At 37.7% G+C, this 20,599-nt stretch overlaps 2 protein-coding genes across 3 annotated transcripts in view; one reads left to right on the top strand and one right to left on the bottom strand.

Moving 5' to 3' along the window:
* Positions 1 to 20,599, top strand: part of LOC126953691 (glutathione S-transferase A4) — a 277,827-nt gene that overhangs the window by 159,604 nt on the left and 97,624 nt on the right. The gene's annotated exons all lie outside the window — the stretch shown is intronic.
* FBXO9 (F-box protein 9) overlaps positions 136 to 20,599 on the bottom strand; it is a 37,301-nt gene continuing 16,837 nt past the window's right edge. For both annotated transcript variants that reach the window (XM_050789262.1, XM_050789261.1), the window contains 8 exons: positions 19,001 to 19,131; positions 17,497 to 17,611; positions 5,912 to 6,030; positions 5,636 to 5,726; positions 4,899 to 4,994; positions 4,482 to 4,575; positions 2,829 to 2,980; positions 136 to 739 (listed from right to left, as the gene is read on the bottom strand). In XM_050789262.1, coding sequence (XP_050645219.1) covers positions 631 to 739; positions 2,829 to 2,980; positions 4,482 to 4,575; positions 4,899 to 4,994; positions 5,636 to 5,726; positions 5,912 to 6,030; positions 17,497 to 17,611; positions 19,001 to 19,131 — 907 coding nt within the window. In that variant the 3' untranslated portion in view covers positions 136 to 630. The remainder of the gene's footprint in view (positions 740 to 2,828; positions 2,981 to 4,481; positions 4,576 to 4,898; positions 4,995 to 5,635; positions 5,727 to 5,911; positions 6,031 to 17,496; positions 17,612 to 19,000; positions 19,132 to 20,599) is intronic.

Raw genomic sequence — 20,599 nt, 5'->3', positions numbered from 1 at the left:
CATCAGCCTCCCAAATAGCTGGGACCACAGGTGCAAGCCACCACACCTGGCTAGGGGCAATTATTCTTAAAGTCTCTGCTGGCTATCTAGGACTCTTATTAAATATCCTGTTATTTTTAAAAGGCCATCCAAATATATTTTCTTGAAAGAAGCATTTATTTATGATCTTTATTGGTGAAACAATTTCAAACAAATCCAGAACAGGTTCTCACACTTTGAGCCTTTAGTGCAAAAACATTATGCCATGCGGGAAATAAAATGCTTATCCAGTGGAGCTCTCCCCTGATGTATTTAAATATTAGGATGCTCAAGTAGAAGACGACTTATGTGACAGAAATCTGCTCATAAATCTGCTTGAAAAAGGGCATGATAAACTTCATATGAAGGTTTCTCACAACATAAATATACTTAAGCAAATTAACTCCAACTTAATTTCAAAACACCCCAAGAATCAACTATCCCTTTAAATAAAAAAAATAATCAATTTATACTCTTCTTAAAAGAACTCCAACAATTTAAAATAAGTTCCAATTCCATATATATATATATATACACATTTATAACTTAGGTGCTCTTTTGCGCTATATACTTTAATTCATGCAAAAGTGATAGAGGACTGGACTTGAGGCTCTACAGAGGCCTTTCTGAGAAAGCTGTGTAGCTCCTTACTCTGGCGAAGAACAAGGGGGTGTACATTTTGTCAATCTCAAAAGCACTCACTGCAGTCTCACCAGTTGATCTGTAAAAACAAAGCACAAAATTACTAGTACGAGGAAATTTCAAGTCATTTAAAATCCTGTGTGTTTGGGGAAGGTTATTCTATGCTTTAGCCTTTTTTATTTTAATTCATCTTAGGAAATTCTATATAATATAGGCATACCGTAGAAAACTCAAAAAATTTAGAAATGTATACAGAAACATCACTCATAATTCCAACACCCAGATAGAGCCATATGAGGGATATTTTCTAGTGTTTCTTGAGATCAAAGTCAGTAATTTTGCTTTTTATTTCATTTATTTGCATTTTCCCACACCATTATTTTTCAGAAAACATTTTTAGTGAGGATGATATTTCACTGTCTGCTTGTACCACAGTTTACTTAATTGGAGATTTAGATTGTGTCTACTATTTCTCAATTTAAAATTATGTTATTTTGATGTCCTTCAGAGACTCCTAAGAGTAGAATTTTTAAGTCAGAAGCTATAGACATTAGGTTCTTGTTAAAATATTTCAGAAAGAACTATATTCCTAGAATATAATTTGATTATTTAACAATTGCATGATCAACAGCATAATTATAGGCATGGGGGAGGGAAAGTAGGTGGTAAGTTATACTACCACTGCCTTTTATTCTTTTCCTTCTGACAGAAAGAGAAACAAAAGCAGAGAATTCAAGTGATTTTATAAATATTACAGGAAGTCAATGTGATAATTAGCAGCTACAAATAATGCGTATTGTAATGTCCTTTTTTCTCCTAAATAAATAATGTTTTTCTAATGGGTCAATATAAATTATAACCATCCATTGTTCATTTGCTTGGTTCTACTTCAGGGTTTGGTTTCTTTTTTTCTTTTTTGAGACAGGGTCTTGCTCTATCACCCAGGCTGGAGTGTAGTGGTATGATCAAGGCTCACAGTGGCAGCCTTGAACTCCTGGGCTCAAATGATCTTCCCACCTCAACCTCCAAATTAGCCGGGACTTCAAGGTGCATACCACCATGCCTGGCAAACATTTTTATTAATATTTTTATTTTTTGTAGAGATGGGGTCACCCAGTTTTGCCCAGGCTGGTCTCAAACTCCTGGCCTCAAGTGATCCTCTTGCCTTGGCCTCTAAAAGTCCTGGAATTACAGGCATAAGCCTTCACACCTGCCCAGATTTCTTTCTTTGAAAAGTAGAAAAAAATTCCACAGCATTACAGAGAGAAGCAAAAAGGAGATATAGTAGAATTGGTAGGCAAAAGTGAGAAAGAAAAATGTTCTGTTGTCAGGACCTTCCAAATGAGCGGGGAAAAGTTATTTGTAAAGTGGAAATGTGACACAGTTTTCAACAATGTGGTTAAGGTTGCAAAGAGGCTAATGAAAGCTGACCTCAAAACTTCTCTCTCAGAATTTTGGATTCAAGCAGAACGAAGAGCCTTCAGTCACGTACCAATATTCTTTCAAATCGAACAAGAGCTAATTAACCTTAATAGCCACAGGACTTGATATTTCACTTCCTTTTTAAGTTTTATGTATTTCTGTATGGTGGCTCCTTTCTCACACCTCCCCTCTTCAGTTCACTGATTATGATGTACAGGTAAATGCTACTGCATAGAACAAAGAGTTTTAAATAGGAATTACCTAACAGATTTGGCTTTGGAATACCTGCGATCTTATTTTTTTAGTAGACTTACTTTCTTAACTACAATTTTATTAAATCAGTGTATAAGCCCTGAGGATAAAACAAAGGAAATAAAGCAAAAAATGGTAACTGAACTGTGGGAAAAGAAAAATGTGGTATTTTAAAATGGCTTTAAGTCATGCATGGACAGCTCACAGCTGACTAAGTACCATTCTCCCCATGGAATGCTACTTTTATTTCCAAAGTGATGGTACCAATTCACATTCCAATGGGCACTATATGAGTGTTCCAGATGCTCTGCTTCCTCAAGCATGCTTAGTCTTTTTCATTTGGGCCATTTTCTTGGTTTGTAGTAGTTTGTAGTAGTATTGGTTTTAGTTTGTAATGTAACTCAGAGAAATTAGAAACATATCTGAAATTCTTAAGCTGGATATGAAGTATACATTTATAGTGTAACCTTGTTATTTTTATTGCATTCACCTACTTGTAAGTAATGTGACAAGAATGATGTATCCAGATGAGTTTGTTGAACCTCTGGTGGCCACTGGAACATAGCTGTAGCCCCACATGAAAACTCTGATCTGCTTCTTGTACAGGGACACGACGAAAATATCTGTATTTATAGTCGAGTGGTTTCTGCAAAAGAAAAGATGCATAAACCTATAATGAAACCTTACCTCACTTCTACGTTTATAGAAATATTATGCAACAGTGACACTAAAAGTAACATAATATTTGCATGCAGTAAAGAGTTGTTTTGAATATTACCAGAACATATGAGTGCTTTAAAAATTGTTAAATACTCTAAAAATATCAGGTTTTCCCCATCATCATCATCATCTCAGTTAATCATCACAATAACCTCATGTGTTAAATATGATTGCATTATTTCTATTTACTAGCTAAAAAAATGAAGATCCAGGGAGGTAAAACTACTATGTAACCAACGTTACATAGATGGGATGTAAAATTATTATCTCCTACCTTTAAGCCTAGTATTTCCTTCTACTGGAAAACACTTGGACATTTTTTAAGAGGGAAAGTGATAAATTGGTGGAAGATGTAGAAAAAGCACAGAGTATAACTTATCTTTTGCAATAACAGTAAAATAAGTGAGCAAACAGCTGTGACAAGTTTTATTAGAATTACACTTCTGCAAATACTGCTGCTAAAACAAAACAAAACAAAACAAAAAAACCACTATGAATGTTTCATCATATTCTGAAGAGAAAATTGACATTCTACATGGGAGTTCCTAAACTGTTTTATTAGATAAAACCTAAGCAACTAAGGCCTTCCAAATTCCCAATTTTGACTGCAGGAAACCTGCAGTCACTGTCAAAGCAACTCTCTCTGTCTGCCCAGGCTCCAGGAACCCATCAGAGGGAACTGGGGATGCCAGCAACAGGCAGCCACAAGGTTATAGGACTCTAGATGAAATTCTGTCCTGTCTTGATATATGATGTTAGAGAAGGGGGGATTTCATACAAGAGAAATATCCTTCAAAAGCTGTATTAATTATAAAGGCAACAAGTAAATATTAATATTTATTTCAAATACCATACAACTAGCTTCTTGGGTACATATAACAATTTTTAACCAGGATTGAAAACATGCATATGGAGAAAGGTTGTAAAAAAATTAGGCTACCAATCTGTTAAGAGAATTTAAAGCACTCTAGAATGTCAGTAATCATATTTGCTTGGCATTTTTTTCCTTTTATAAGAGCAGGAAGAAAATTATCTGAAGTTACGTTATTTCCAGTAGAAACTAAAGTTCTAACAGTATCCTTATGGAAAGAACTAACTGTATGAGCTAATTTAGGAAGAAAAAATCCCTGTGATTCGAAACGAGCAGAGCCAAAAACATATTCAGGTATAATTTTACTAGTTATTTCACAAGAGATTTCAGCTTTACATTTTCATATATAAAAAACAAACTATCTGGTAAAAAACAAGCTGATCCAATAAAAAATAACCACATTTTAGAAAACTCTCCAGCTTTCTTCAGTGATTGCTAGAAGTTAATATACATTTTATAATAATCAGACAGGGTTTCTTTGTCGTTCTAATCGAGAATGCTTGGATGAATAGGCTATTAAGGTAAGAAAACTATTAATTCCACCTCGTATACTCACTTCTTCTTTTTTCTTAGTTATTACAGCAAATACTTTGGTCTGATTGTCTGTGTCTTGTGACAAGCGATAGTGACCCAGTAGAATTGCATCAGTCCTTAAAAAAACCACAAATTGAATCTAAATCAGTTATTAAGTGGATTTAAGTAATCTAAGAAGTAACAAATTACAACAGTGTTTATTCTTGCTTGAAAAGAATCAGTTAAGATTGAGTAAACCTCAATTCCAAGGCTCCAAAGACCTACTGAAGTAGATTTTCTAAGGAAAAGCCCAGAAATTGGTATTTTTCCTAAGCCCCTGAATGACTGCTTTTAAAATCATCCAGTATTAAGTGAAGGAAGCACTGGGTTACTTTAATCTGCAAGCAACCATATAAAACGTAGACTGGATGGAAAGCCATTAAAAAAAAAAAAATACTACCTGGTATTCCTAGTTCTTAAACGGGGAACAATGGACTGAGGCTCTTCAGGGGTTGTCAACATCATCACATGGCCGTCAGGAAAGAATCTTATGTACCTATGTAATAAGAAAAAGAAGACCAAAACACAACCCACACACGAAGTATAAAATATGTCCTTACCTATCAGTACCTACACCTATTCATAGCTATGAAACCAACACTGAAATACCATGGGCTAAAGAACTGCTAAAACATTAAAACAAATATGACTGACTACCTGTTAGTCCAGCAACAAAGAACCAAAGATACTTTATCATCTTTCTCAGGGAAAACTGTCGAACTTTTAAGTTGTACTCATTGAATAAAAGTCAAATATTGTCTTATCAAAGTTCTGTGCTTTTTCCAAAGCACAATTTCAAACAAAGTGAGATCCACACACAATGGTTAACATGTCTATTTTTTTCCTAAATGCCAGTAATATTTGGCAAGCAATAAAATGGAATAAAAGCACAAGGTATTTGAAAAGGCAAATATACCCAGGGCAAAAGACAAGGAGAAATCTAAAAGAGGCCAGAAGAAATTCTGTAATTTATATTAGCCTATTGGTTTTTTGAGTGCAATTCTTATATTGTAGTACTAGATAAAAATACTGAGAGCCATTTTGTGGGTCAATTAAAAGCAACAAAGAACAGATGTCCATTTAACTAATACATGGAGAGAGAGAATTTTCCACTCACTCAGTGTACTACAGTGGTACCTGTAATATTCCACTTGGTGCCAGGCTCTATAGAAACCATCAAGAGACTGTTCCCCTTGACGAATATATGTGGTTTTACTGATATACACTCCTATGAAAATAATTGTAAAAAGTTAAAAATTATAATATTAAGACATTTCCAGCATTATTTTACTGTGGTTTCCTTTAAACATGCTTACAGTACTCACATTCATCATGGAAAATTGAAATGGCATATTTATCAAAATCAGCATTACAGATCACTATTTCTGCTGAGTTCTACAGAATCCAACCTACCATCAAACCGAACACGAGGCCGTTCTAAAAACATCTCTCTCCAGGATGTGTATGGAACAAGTTTAATACAGCTTCTGCCCCAAACTTTCAAGCAGGCCAGACGCCATATTTCAGGGTCTCTAGGGAATAAAAGCACAATGTCAATAAAGACCAAGTCCCTACACATAGACATAAATCATTTTGCTATCAGCCATCTTCTATTTAGCAAGTATTTGTTGAACACCTGGGAGGCACTGTTCTGAGGAGAAACTAATGGACAAGACAAAGGCCCTGCTCTTTTACTGTGGGAAAGCAAATTGAGAGAAAAGCTTCTGGTAGTATGCTTAGTGCAAAAATCAACCAACAGACAAAGTAGAGTCAGCAGACAGAAATGATGCTGATGAGGAAATAGAGGCTATCTCAGATAGGGAAGCCAGGAAATGCCTCTCTGGGAAGGTGATCATAGTGATGGGGATAAGTATCTCAGGCAGCAGTCAGAGCACGTGCAAGGCCCTCACGCAGAAGTGTGACTGGTGGGCTCGCCCAAGGGTCAGCAGGAGCACACAGCTGTGGCAAATAGGGCATTGTGCAGAGAGAACTATACAATGAGGCAGCTGGGGCAAGTGAGGTGGCATCATGTAGGCAGGAGTGGTTATTTACATGAGATGGATGCCACTGGAGGGTTCTGAACATAATTTATGCTTTTATTTTAGAAGATCACTCTGGTGGTTTGTGGAGAATATGCTCTAGGGATATAAGAGTGGAAACAGGAAGACCAGGTAGGATGCCACTATGTAACCCAAACCAAACAGAACAGTGGCTGAGTCGGAAGGGTTGTTGCAGAAGCCGTAAAATGGTCAGACAGGAGATAAATTTTGAAAGGAGCACCAACAGGACTTTGTTTAAAAAATTAGTGCAGGGACTGGGCACGGTGGCTCATGCCTGTAATCCCAGCACTTTAGGAGGCCGAGGCAGGTGGATCACGAGGTCAGGAGGTCGAGACCAACCTGGCCAGCATAGTGAAACCCCTTCTCTACTAAAAATACAAAAATTAGCCGGACATGGTGGCAGGTGCCTATAGTCCCAGCTACTCAGGAGGCCAAGGCAGGAGAATTGCTTGAACCTGGGAGACGGAGGTTGCAGTGAGCCACGACTGCACCACTGTACTCCAGCCTAGGCGACAGGGTGAGACTCCGTCTCAAAACAAACAAACCCCGCCCCCCCAAAACTGACATGATTCTGCTTAACTAAAAATATTTTTAACTCCATCTCTAACTTAAAATATTCAGGGTTTGTTCATTTTGCTTTTTTAAAGTGATGAGGTCTCACTATGTTGTCCATGCTGGAGTGCAGAGACTATTCAAAGGTATGATCCCACTACTGATCAGCATGGGAGTTCTGACCTGCTGCATTTCTAACCTGGGCTAGTTCACCCCTCCTTAGGTAACCTGGGGGTTCCCAGCTCCTGGGAGTTTACTACACTGATGCTGAACTTAATGTGGACACCCAGTCAGCATAGTGCACTAGAGCTCAGAACTCCTAGGCTCAAATAATCCTCCTGCCTTAACCTTTTGAACAGCTAGGACTACAGGCACGTGCACCACCACACCCAGCTAAGTATTCGGTTTTAAAGATGCAAAAACTAGCCTGGGCAATATAGCAAGACCCTGTCTCTTAAAAAAATTTTTTTAAAATTAACCAGGGAAAAATACAAAACGAAAAAAAAAAAAAATTAAACAGGCATGGTGACACATGGCTGTAATTCCAGTTACTCAGGAGGCTGAGGCAGGAGGGTGGCTTGAGGCCAAGAGTTTGAGGCTGCGGTGAGCCATGATGGCGCCACTGCACTGCAGCCTGGGCGACAGAACAAGACCTTGTCTTGTTCATTCATTCATAAATAAGTAAATGAAGCAAAAACTACTTATCAGTGTCAGATTGAAAACGATAAGTCCTCTCAAATTTATGTTAAAATGTGTATTTAAAACGTTTGCTTTTAAACAATTACTTTTATGATGACACATGAAGTTTTATTCCTGAATATTTGCTTAACCAATTCTTTTTTTGTTTTTAGGCTAGGCAAGTTAAGCAGTGGGAGTGGGGAAGGAACAAACAAATCTGTAACTGGTTGTGATCAATTAGATGTAAACGACCACTGCACTCAGACCAACCCAATTCCTTCTTTATAGTATTTTCTCACATACAAATACAAGTTAATGGAATAACTATGAAAGTTGTCAAAATCAAAATGAAATCACTAATGTGAAGAAAATCCTGACAGAGCTGGGAAAGGCCATGAAAATAAGGTTCTCATGCTTGTATGCCTGATAACAAAAAAGACTACAAAAAACACAACCCTGCACAAAGGCCATTAAACCTTATACAAAAAATGCTTCTACAAGGACATCTGCCCAGCAAACTGCCTGTGCAAACTTGAACTGGCATTACCCTTGTTAATGATCTTTGTAGCCAAGGATAATTATTTCCAAAACAATTATGTAATCCTTCTCATTTTTTCCTTTAAAAACCTGCCTGCCTTTACCTCCCTGAATAAGCACATGGTTTACTATGGCATGTGTATTCCCATTGTGATGCTGTAATCCCAAATAATTTTTGGGAATTTGTTATTTAGGTGGTTTGTTATTTAGGTTGACATATCAAAGTGTCAGAAGTGGGATCTGAAAAGAGTATTACCTGAAGGAGTCAGAGATTCTTAGAACCAGTATGCAGTACTGACTTGAGTGCTCTGAGCACTCTACTTCCATGGCTTGCCTTTTCTGCCCTGGTGAATTTTCTCTCAGGCTGAGCCTCCTTCCTTTTGGTAGAGGCTTCTTGATATCATTTGGGATCTGGTTTGGATGAGGTCACCTTAATAAAGGACCATACATCCCTTTTTGAGATGATAAACTTTATGTATTTCCTGGTAAGTCCTTTCTGGTGTAAAGAAAAATGTCTTTTTAGATTGGGTATTCTTGGTTTCTACAGAATTTACATTCTGTTCACGTCTTCTGGTGAATTTACTTTTGATTTTTTCTGTGTACTCAGTTTAATATTTTGTTTGATCTGCAATGCCTGGGCTAAAATATTTGTGAACATCCTTATTTTGGCTTTTGATTTGGTTTGACTCTTTTCCCTTGCTGCTTCTGAAAATCTTCCATGAGCAAAAATAAAGATTCTGAATGGTGGGCACAAGATGGCTAACTAAAAACCACTAGGGCCAGGCACAGTGGCTCACACCTGTAATTCCTGCACTTTGGGAGACTGAGGTGGGCGGATCACCTGGGGTTGGGAGTTAGAGACGAGCCTGGCCAAAATGGTGAAATCCTGTCTCTACTAGAAATACATAAATTAGCCAGGCGTGGTGGTGCATGCCTGTAATCTCAGCTTCTCGGGAGACTGAGGCAGGAGAATCGCCTGAACCCAGGAGGTGGAAGTTGCAATTAGCCAAGATCATGCCACTGTACTGCAGCCTGGGTGACAGAGTAAGACTGTCTCAAAAGAAAAAAGAAAAAAAAAAAAAGACAAACCACTAGGGCAGTCACCACCACCTAAAGCACAGGTCTAAACTCCTGACTTTCCCTGACAGGATTTGCAGAATTTTCTTTCCTCTCAAGAGAGTAGTAAGAACAGAATGGGATTCTCAAATGTTAAAACATGCCAGGTTTTCTGGGATTCCAGCAGACTACATCTTACAGCCTATTCTTGTGCACATTTTTAAACTGATGAGCAAAATTACATCAAGAAAAATTTACAGCTCAAATTATCATCATTCAAAAACCTGCAACTATAGAATATATTTGATCTAAGTTCTTTTTTTCTTTATACTTTGAAATCTGCTGACTTTTCCATTCATGTTGAGATAAAACTCACTGCTTATGACATGTTAGCCAAGATTAAATAAAGAAGAATTAATTCGAAGGTTATTTAAAGCCTATTTCAAAATATGGAATAAGAAACAAATCAGTCAGTAGGAGAGAGAGATGTGAAGAAAGTTACAAAGATATATTTTTGGTTAAAAAAAAAGGTGAAAGAGAGAATAATTTTGTACACAAAAGAATCTTGTATCGTAGATTTTTGTCCTAAAGTAAAATGACTGGTTAAGAAAGAGGAAGGTATACAACAGAGCAGAAAGTCCAAGCATGTCATCAATGTAAGCTGTGATAAGGTTCATAAAAGATTTTGTGTGTGGTCAAGTTGGCTATAATTGAAGAGAATTGTTTACAAGTCTTTCTAAAGATTGAGCTTTGCTATTATAAATACACTAATACAAAACTAAAAAGCTTGGTCCTCTGTTAGAACAATAAGGTTTTCTTAATTTTAATTTGCTCTTAGTATTAATAAAACTGAAAGAGGTTTTGATTTTAAATTCTAAAATCTGTTGAACAGCCATCTGCAAAACCACAGTTTCTATTTCTTCCTGGGATCTAATTAATTTCCCTAGTTCCAGGTTGGAAATGCTGTCTTTTTCACTCAGAATGGTAATTTCACTTCTCAAGGTAAAATTGTTCTTTCTGAAACTTCTCAGATTTATATCAGAAGTTCAACTTTGGCTGTACCCCTCCTGCACATGATTTGCAGGTCATACACCATTGCCTTCTGTTCTTTCTACCCTTGAAAAAGTGTATCTTTTTGCTTGGCTAGGGTGATAACTCTCTCCTTCAACCTTTTTGTCAGCTCCACTTAATTTTTTCCCTCCAGTTCTCACTCTGCTGTTAATAGCCTGACACTGAAATGTTTATCTTTTTTTTTTTGAGATACGCTTTCACTCTGTCATCTTGGCTGGAGTGCAGTGGCATGATCATGGTTTATTGCAGTCTTGAACTCCTGGGCTCGGGTGATCCTCCTGCTTCAGCCTCCTGAGCAGCTGGGACCGCAGGTACACAAACCATGTCCAGCTAATTTTTCTATTTTATCCTAGACATGGGGTTTCACCATGTTGCTCAGGCTGGTCTCGAACTCCTGGGCCCAACCCATCAATCCACATCAGCCTCCCAAATTGCTAGGATTATAGGTGTGAGCCACTGCACCTGTTTTTTTTTTTTTTTGAGACAGGGTCTCACTCCATCACTCAGGCTGTTGTGGCGTGATCATAGCTCACTGCAGCCAGGCTCCAGCCATCTTCCTGCCTCAGCCTCCCAAGTAGCTAGGCGTGCACCATCACACCTGGGTAATTTTTTTGTTTTAGTAGAGATGTTGTCTAGGTTGGTCTTGAACTCCTGAGCTGAAGCAATCCTCCCACCTTGGCCTCCCAAAGTGCTGGGATTACAGGCATGAGTGACCATGTCCGGCCTGAAATGTTTAGTTTAAGGAGTGACCATGTCCGGCCTGAAATGTTTAGTTTAAGAGCAATGTTTTCCTCCAACATAACTTGATTCTGTACTTTTGGCTTTACATAGTATCTGAATTATTCCATGTAACCAGGAAACTTCCTATGCTATTTGAGAGCAAGTTACTAGTTTTCTCGTTTATATTCCTCTCTAATGTAGATACGTAACCATGGACACTTCCTGTCCCTAATTAAATTCAAGTACCCTTTTTATCAGGTTTAACTTCCAAGTTACCTAAATAGGTTTCCCACAAGGAGAAGCAAATACCCTACAAAAGATATTTCTTTACCTTCTTGGCAACTGGCCTAAAAAAAAATTTAATGTTTTATCAATATAACACCTGTGTTTTATTAGGTTTTTGGTTACTTAGGAAAACTGAGCTTTAAAAGGATTAAGGCTTTTACATCCATGTAACTTTCTGCATTGCTTTTAAGATCTTTTGATTATCAGTATGGTTAAATGAGTAACTTCACAGTAGCCTGCAATTTTGTTTTGATCAAATGTTTTGAACCTTTGACATCTCTGGCAGGTTTCCCCAGAATCAAGATCCTAAATTAAGGCCTTCCAATCTAAAAATAACTTTGAGATTTTCTTTTTTTTTTGAGATGGATTTTCGCTCTTGTTGCTTAGGCTGGAGTGCAATGGCGCGGTCTCAGCTCACTGCAACCTCTGCTAGGTTCAAGCAATTCTCCTGCCTCAGCCTCCCGAGTAGCTGGGATTACAGGCATGCACCACTACGCCCAGCTAATTTTGTGTTTTTAGTAAAGAAGGGGCTTCTCCATGTTCGTCAGGCTCGTCTCGAACTCCTGACCTCAGGTAATCCGTCTGCCTCGTCCTCCCAAAGTGCTGGGATGACAGGTGTGAGCCACCACACCCAGCCAACTTTGGGGATTTTCTAGTTGGGATCCTGGAGAGCCTCAAAGAATGTATCTCTCATCCTGTAGATATATCAAATGATTAACCTCACTTGGTAAATTGTATAGGAGGCACTGCTAAATAATAAGTATTAGATCTTCTTTCAGTTACATGTATGGGTATGTTATTGATATAAATGTTTCAAAAACTATGTAAACTCATAAAAATCTAGTATGCTATTAGTTATAAATTTCTATTATATCAAAAATTTTCTAAAGTTGTATTTGTATAGATGTTATTAATGTGAGTATTCTAAAGATTTGATGAAATTTATATAAAAGTCTGATAGTCCTGATGTGACACTGTCAGTCATGATTCTGGTTATCTTAAAATGCTACATGTACTAAAAATAACTACATTTCCTTGTCAACTGAGAACTTTCACCAAATTTTACATGGCTATTCTAAGTTTTTGTCATCACAATTATTATTTTGAATTCCCTAAAAACATTTGCAATCAGCTACAGTCCAAAGCTGCTGTTCATGGAAAAGACTCTAGCAGTACTCTTGAACAAAGATTTCTGGTAACTTTAAGATCAATGGACTAAATAAAAATTTCCAGAACTCTAATAAATTCATGAGTTCATAGAACTGCTAATAAAGATCAAGCAGCAAAACAAAAAATTACATAAAATTGATGTAAATTAGGAAGAGAATGTCTTTATGATGTTAGTAGACTTTGGTGAACAAAGGTGGAACCATTTGCTTTTTCTCCCTACTTGATTTCTCCAAAATTCAGAAACTATTCATATTATTTTTATTTATATAAGTTCAATAAAAATCTACTCTCTTTATATGAGGATACAATTAGAAACATTAGTTATGTTACCAAGGCTTTGACTGAAAATGCCATATTTAAGAATGTGCATAAAACATCTGGCTTCAAGAGTTCTCAGCCTTATCCTGAGTAAAACCTGTCACGTCCCAGCAGGCCCAAGAACCTTAAGACCCTAAGTGAAGTCTAAAGTCTACCTGTCTTTGACTTCCTAACCTCAAGAGATTTTTAAATCTGAAATTCCTATATGATCAATGTAGGAAAAAAATTTCTTAAAAAAAAAAACTACAATATACCTGTTGTTATCCACACGTACACTGGACTGTTTCATGAATTCTCCTAGTTTCCTTCAGGATTGGACCACAACACTCCAACTAAAAACAAAAACTTCTGCTCCTAAAGCCCTATAAGCTGAAACTATTCAAAGTTTAAGAAACAAGTCTCATGCCTGATCTATGAGCCACACAACAATATCATGACCAGAGACATTCAAACATAAATTAGGAGGAGAAGCTGATGTTTTTGTGAAAGCTGTAGACAGCTTTTCCCATGACACCAGAACCATTTCATAATAAGACTTTTACCCCCATTTAATGCTACTTTTTTCACTTCACAGGATAATGGTGTAATTGAAATTTCATAATCAATAGCTTCTGCTGGTAACTTAACAGAACCTAACCCAAGAAATCCTTTAGTATTCATTGGTTAAAAAAGAAAATATCTGTGCTATCACTAGTACTACATGCTGTACCTAGATAAATCCCTCTGATAAAGCTGAGACCCATGTACACAAAATAAGAAAACAGATCGCATGATTACATGGTCTCACCTAATCCCCTGTGGTCACTGATCTACTCAATTAGTCGTTTTTAAGCCTAGGTTCATGGCTCAAAACCATTATGCAAATTGGAATTATATATTACTATTAACTTTGTATCTGTTACTTGTTAAATTTCTGCAGAAGTATCACACCTAACAATAATGCTGGCCCAGCATTCTGAGTAACAAAAGACTATGGAACAGACAAAAATCAAACTTAATAATGGAATCCAGGTAGACACAGCCTGAGAGTCATTCCCTTCAAACGTCCCTTCTTGCCCAAATGCAGCTTAAAAGGGTTTTGACACGGACTCCTAGTCGTTAATCTTTCTCTCCAACATGGGATGAGATTAGCAACCAGGATCCGTCTATCCTGGTACTATGGGATGTCAAAACCTAACTACAGTATGACTGATCAGAGAAAGATACTGATCAAAAGGGGAAAATGTGAAAGTTGTTAAAATAAAAATGGAGTCACTAATGTTAAGAAAACCCTTACAAAGAGAGCTGCAGAAGGCCATGAAGAGAAGGTTCTCAGGCTTCTATAATAAGTATGGTTAACAAAAAAGACTATAAAAAACACAACTTTGCACAAAGGCCATCACAACCTTACACAAAAAATATTTTTGCTGCAAGGACATCTGCCCAAGAAACTGCCTGTCCAATCTCAGACTGGCGTCACCCTTGTTACTGATCTTTGTAGTCAAGGATTACTTCAAAACAATTATGTAATCCTCATTTTTTCCTTTAAAAACCTTTGTTTCCCTGAATAGTTTAATATGGCATGTGTATTCCCATTGCAATGTATTATTCTCAAATAAATTTCTTTTATAGAGTCTCTCTGCTTGTTACTTAGGTTGACACAACAGTGCTAGAGACCCTAGTGGTAATCCACTAGGTGTTTAATAGGTACTTGTTAAATAGACAGCACACAGAATTGTGAAAAAGAGTCTTCAAGAAATTCAAACATTTTATGAAAACTACAAGATTCCAAATGGAATTAATTTAAAAATAATGCATCTGAATTTTAAGAACAAAAGTTATTTTTAAAAATTCTATATAAGGACTAAGTATATATTTTTATATAAGGTGTCCATGACAGACTAGTCTCAAATGACCTTATATTAAACTAGAATTATTCTTTGCATAGCAAAAAAATTTTTTTTTAACGTTTTAGTTTCGGGAGTACATGTGCAGGCTGGTTCTATGGATCAATTGTGTGTCATGGGGGTTTAGTGTATATGTTATTTTGTCATCCAGGCAATAAGCATAGTACCCAATAGGTATTTCTGATCCTCACACTCCTCTCACCCTCCACCCTCAAGTAGGCCCCAGTATCTATTGTTCGCTTGTTTGTGTCAATGTGTGCCTAGACATTTAGTTCCCACTTATAAGTGAGAACATGCGGTGTTTGGTTTTCTATCCCTATGTTAATTCACTTAGGATAATGGCCCCTAGCTTCATCTACGTTGCTGCAAAGAATATTATCTCTTTTTTTGAGACAAGGTCTCACTTTGTCAGGTTGGAATGCAGTGGCATGAACATGGCTCAACTCACTGCAGCCTCGACCTCCTGGCTCAAGCAATCCTCCCACCTCAGTCCCCTAAGTAACTGGGACTATAGGCGCACGCCCCCATGCCCAGCTAACTTTCATATTTTTTGTACAGACGGGGTTTCACCATGTTGCCCAGGCTGGTCTCAAACTCCTGAGCTCAACTGATCCTCCCACCTTGGCTTCCCAAAGTGCTGGGATCACACATATGAGCCACCACATCCGGTCTGCAAAAGTTATCTCATTCTTTTTTATGGGTTTGTAGTATTCCCTGGCATGCATGTACCACATTTTCTTTATCCTGTCTACTGCTGATGGGCGTTTAGGCTGAGTCCAGGTCAGCCTATTGTGAATGGTGCTGCAACGAACATACGTGTGCATGTGTCTTTATGGCAGAATGATTTATATTTCTTTGGGTATATAAAATAATGGGATGGCTGGGGTCAAATGGTAGTTTCTCTCCTTTTTTTTTTTTTTGAGACGGAGTGTCACTCTGTTGCCCAGGCTAGAGTGTAGTGGCGCTATCTCGGCTCACTGCAAGCTCCGCCTCCCGGGTTCATGCCTCCGCTTCATCAGCCGCTGGGACTAGCAGGCGTATGCCGCCAGGCCTGGCTATTTTTTTGTATTTTTAGTAGAGACGGAGTTTCACCGTGTTAGCCAGGATGGTCTTGATCTCGTGACCTCATGATCCTCCCTGCCTTGGCCTCCCAAAGTGCTGGGATTACAGGTGTTAGCCACCGCGGCTGGCCGGTAGTTTCTCTTTTAAGTTCTTTGAGGAATCACCAAACTTGCTTTTACAGTGACTGAACTAGTTTACATTCCCACCAACAGCACAGAAGTGTTGCCTTCTCTCAGCAGCCTCACCAGCATCTGTTTATTTTTAATAATAGCCATTCTGACTGGTGCGAGATGATATCTCATTGTGATTTTGATTTGCATTTCTCTAATGATTAGTGATGCTGAGAATTCTTTCACACACTTGTTTGTCACATATATAACTTTTGAAAAGTGTTCACGTCCTTTGCCCACTCTTTTTTTTTTTTTTGAGATGGAGTCTCGGTCTGTTGCCCAGGCTAGAGTGCAGTGGCGCGATCTGGGTTCACTGCAAGCTCTGCCTCCCAGGTTCACGCCATTCTCCTGCCTCAGCCTCCCGAGCAGCTGGGACTACAGGTGCCCGCCATCTCACCTGGCTAATTTTTGTTTTTTTTGTATTTTTTAGTAGAGACGGGGTTTCACTGTGTTAGCCAGGATGGTCTCGATCTCCTGACCTCGTGATCCACCCGTCTCGGCCTCCCAAAGTGCTGGGATTACAGGCTTGAGCCACTGCGCCCGGCCTGCCCACTTTTTAATGGGGTTGTTTTTTGCTTGTGAATTTAAGTTCCTTATAAATTTTATTTATTCTTTTTTTTTTTTTTGAGACAGGGTCTTGCTCTGTCCCCCAGGCTGGACACACCCAGTTGCTGGCACAACTGCAATCTCCATCTCCTGGGTTCAAGCAACTCTCCTACCTTAGCCTCCCAAGTAGCAGGAACTACAGACTCATGCCACCACGCCCAGCTAATTTTTGTATTTTTAGTAGAGATGGGGTTTCACCATGTTGGCCAGGCTGATCTCAAACTCCTGACCTCAGGTGATCTGTCCGCCTTGGCCTAAGGGTTTTTATAGTTTTAGGTTTTACATTTAAGTCTTTAATCCATCTTGATTTGATTTCTGTGTATTGTGTAAAGAAAGAATCCAGTTTCTACCTTCTGCACATGGCTAGCCAGTTATCTCAGCACCATTTATTGAATAAAGTCCTTTCCCACACATAGACAAATTTTCAAAATATAGAATAACTTTTAATGAGCCACAAGAAAATTCGAGTGCTGTTTTATTCTAAACCATTACCACAATGGATTTACAGTTACTATAAAGATGACTTGAATATATTTTTCTAATATAATTCTTTTTCCCAAATCAGTTAGGCTGGCATGCAAACCCTATGGAAGCAGTATGGGTTACTACATCTGTCCTATATATTATTCTATACCCTAGAAACCCAGCATATTCTAGCCTTTAAATTCTAAGTTATTTGAGAAAATTAAGTACAGCTTAGCAAAACTTGTTTATTCTAAGCTTTAACTCAGAATACCAATCAAGTAATTTTATCAAAACTGGCAAAGGAGCATCTTTCTTTTCACCGTTGCCTGAGTTGTTTAAAAAACAAAAACAAAACTTAGTACCTGGCACAGATGTAGAATCCTCTGCATACCAGTGACAACTGCTCCAATGATCTGAGGTCCAAGTCACTGGACACCACCCATCGGAAGATGTACATCAAGACCTCCATTGGCAGCACTGCAAAAGAAAATCAGCCTTCAGCGACTCTTCTGTATGTCATTCTGTTGGCACAACCACATTCCCAGTACATTTATACCTTCCTAGAAATTTATAAATGACACCCTCTGTATTGCTCAGAGCTGAAGCATGAGTGTATTTAGTTACTCAATAATAATAATGAATGGTTCTTAACATCAAGACATAAATATCTTTGTTTTTTCAGTATAGATCTAAAACTACTTTTTATAAAACACTATTTTCCCTCATACCAGATATATTAAATGTTTTACAAAAATAATCTACTGCGTGATCCATATTGCATCTATTAACACTAAAGTTATTTTCATCTCCTTGAAAACTTTCAATTGTCCTCCTCTGAAAAAGCCCCGAGCCAAACCATATTTAACATATTAAAAATACATTAATTTCTTTCTTTTTGTTTTGAGACAGAGTCTTGCTGTGTTGCCCAGGCTGGAGTACAGTGGCGCAATCTCAGGTCACTGCAGCCTCTGCCTCCTGGGTTCAAGTAATTCTCGGCCTCAGCCTCCCAAGTAGCTGGGACTACCAGTATGCGCCACCACGCCCAGCTAATTTTTGTATTTTTAGTAGAGGTGGGGTTTCACCATGTTGGCCAGGCTTGTCTTGAACTCCTGGCCTCAAGTGATCCTCCCACCTCAGCCTCCCAAAGTGCTGAGATTACAGGTGAGGCATGAGCCACCATGCCCAGCCAAAAATACATTAATTTCTAAACATTCAGCCTGTCTTAGGACAATTGTCCAACATGGTTGAAATGCTTCATGATACCAGTATTCCTCCAGTTTTCTTAGGGCTACCTCAACAACTCAGACTTACCCTGTTAGATCTTTACTGAAAAAGGTATGGCAACCTTAAACAACAGCATTACAAACTGTTCTGCTTTAGATTTTAAAACAGCTTACTAGTGGGTTGGGTGTGGTGCCTCATGCCTGTAATCCCAGCACTTTCAGAGGCCGAGGCCGGCGGATCATGAAGTCAGGAGTTCGAGACCAGCCTGGCCAACATAGTGAAACCCTGTCTTTACTAAAGATACAAAAAATTAGCAGGGCGTGGTGGCACACGCCTGTAATCCCAGCTACTTGGGAGGCTGAGGCAGGAACCGCTTGAACCCGGAAGGCAGAGGTTGCAGTGAGCCAAGATTGCACCATTGCACTCCAGCGTGGGTGACAGGGTGAGACTCTGTCCCAAAAAAATACAAAACAAAACCACAAAACAGCTTAATAGTATATGCAAATGATAATTATAACTAGATCTTCCATCATATTCTGAACTAAAGCAGCAGTTACCTGGCAAATTATCTGACCTTATAAATTTGGAAATCTTTAAGGTTAAGATATTTCTCACTGAGTTATAAAAAACAAGTATTCACACCTGATATATGAGTCTGACTGCTCTCAAGCTCAGGCTGACACAGTTTGAGCACAGACTCCTGAAATGTGAGTTGCTGCTGGAAGTAGGACAAGAGATCTGCCATTTTGCTATCATCATCATTATCTTCAATGCTGAAAAAAGGAAGGTGAATAAATTAAGTGCCTCAGTCTATAAGTGTATAGTTTAGAACTGATTTTTCATAGCATTTTCAAATTTGCTTTACAAAAAGTCACCTAAAGCTTATTCAACATGTGATACATTTTTAAATGTGATGAATTTCTCCTGCCTTACAAAGGAATACCATACCAGTTTTTCAAAGAAAAAAGCTTCAGTAATTATCATCCAGAAAGAATTAGAATTTTTGGATACAGGTGTTGAGATTTAACTAATTTTATTGTAAAGTAGAGATTTTATGAGTTAGTGAAAACTTTCAAATGATTTCAAAAATCTTAACGTAATATGTTCTTTAACCTTAATTTATTCTAACTGGATAAAAACCAAATCTACAGATGTCATCTGAGGTTTTACTTGCCAAGGGTTTTCTAACAGATTTGCCTTATCAGCCTACCTTCAGAGAGGAAAATACCTACTTTCAAAACATCTTAGGGTTCACAAATCATCTATCAATATATGCAAATGTGTAGTGAAGGGTGCTAGAAAAAAGTCTGAGCTTTCTATTTTTACTGAAGGTAAACCTTAAAGATGATCAGACTTACAAAGAGGATTGGATGAAGGCGAAGTTAGAAAACCAGGAAGTTTCAAGTGATGCAGACTTAAAAAAAAAAAAACAAAACACGAAGGGCATTTTATAATACAACAAAATATAAGTGTGGTTGAGGCTAGATGGACTCAATGGCTATTCTACAAACATGTTACAGGAAAAAAAAAAAGGCAAACTTTTAGGGCTTATCAGATCTTATTAAAAAAAAAAAAAAAGATGAATCCTTAAAGAACTTTCGTAGCCTCTGGGTTTGTATAAAAAATGGGAAAGAAAAGAAATGCCTCTTTAATATTTTAATACAATCTTTCTTAACAGCATCTGGCACATATTTACAAAACTGGCGAAGAGCTGAATCTAAACAACTCTACCCAAATATAAAGAAGGTTTAGAAAAAACCCAAGTGATTCATTTTAAGTATGAACTATCTCACACTGTTAACTGATTTGGTGAACAATATTATTAGCTGAAAATTTAAACACTTCTATTAATATTGACCTCGTTGGGATGTTTTTAATATGACTTATTCAAAGCTTAAGTGTTAATACCATATGCAGTTAAAAAACATTGGCAATAAGCATATGTTATCAATAAAGGTGACAATTATTTCATGACAGAGGGAATATATTAATAGCTAATATTTCATTACCAAAACTTTTTTCTCTGTACTATTTTTAACCTGACATTCTCTCATTGGTACAGACCCCCTTCCCTTCTAATATCAGCAAATTGAGTTTTGGGAGACAGTGGAATTAAACCAAAACAATTTTATAATTGTCTTGCAAATAGCTTCAAAAGTATTGCCTTAAAAATATGTTTTCTTGATCTTTATCCACACAAAACCAACGCTACTTCATGGCTTTGATGCAAGTGGCAACTAT

This window comes from Macaca thibetana, chromosome 4 (assembly GCF_024542745.1).
Source record: "Macaca thibetana thibetana isolate TM-01 chromosome 4, ASM2454274v1, whole genome shotgun sequence".
Lineage (NCBI taxonomy): Eukaryota > Metazoa > Chordata > Mammalia > Primates > Cercopithecidae > Macaca > Macaca thibetana.
This window is presented reverse-complemented; position numbering and strand designations above follow the sequence as displayed.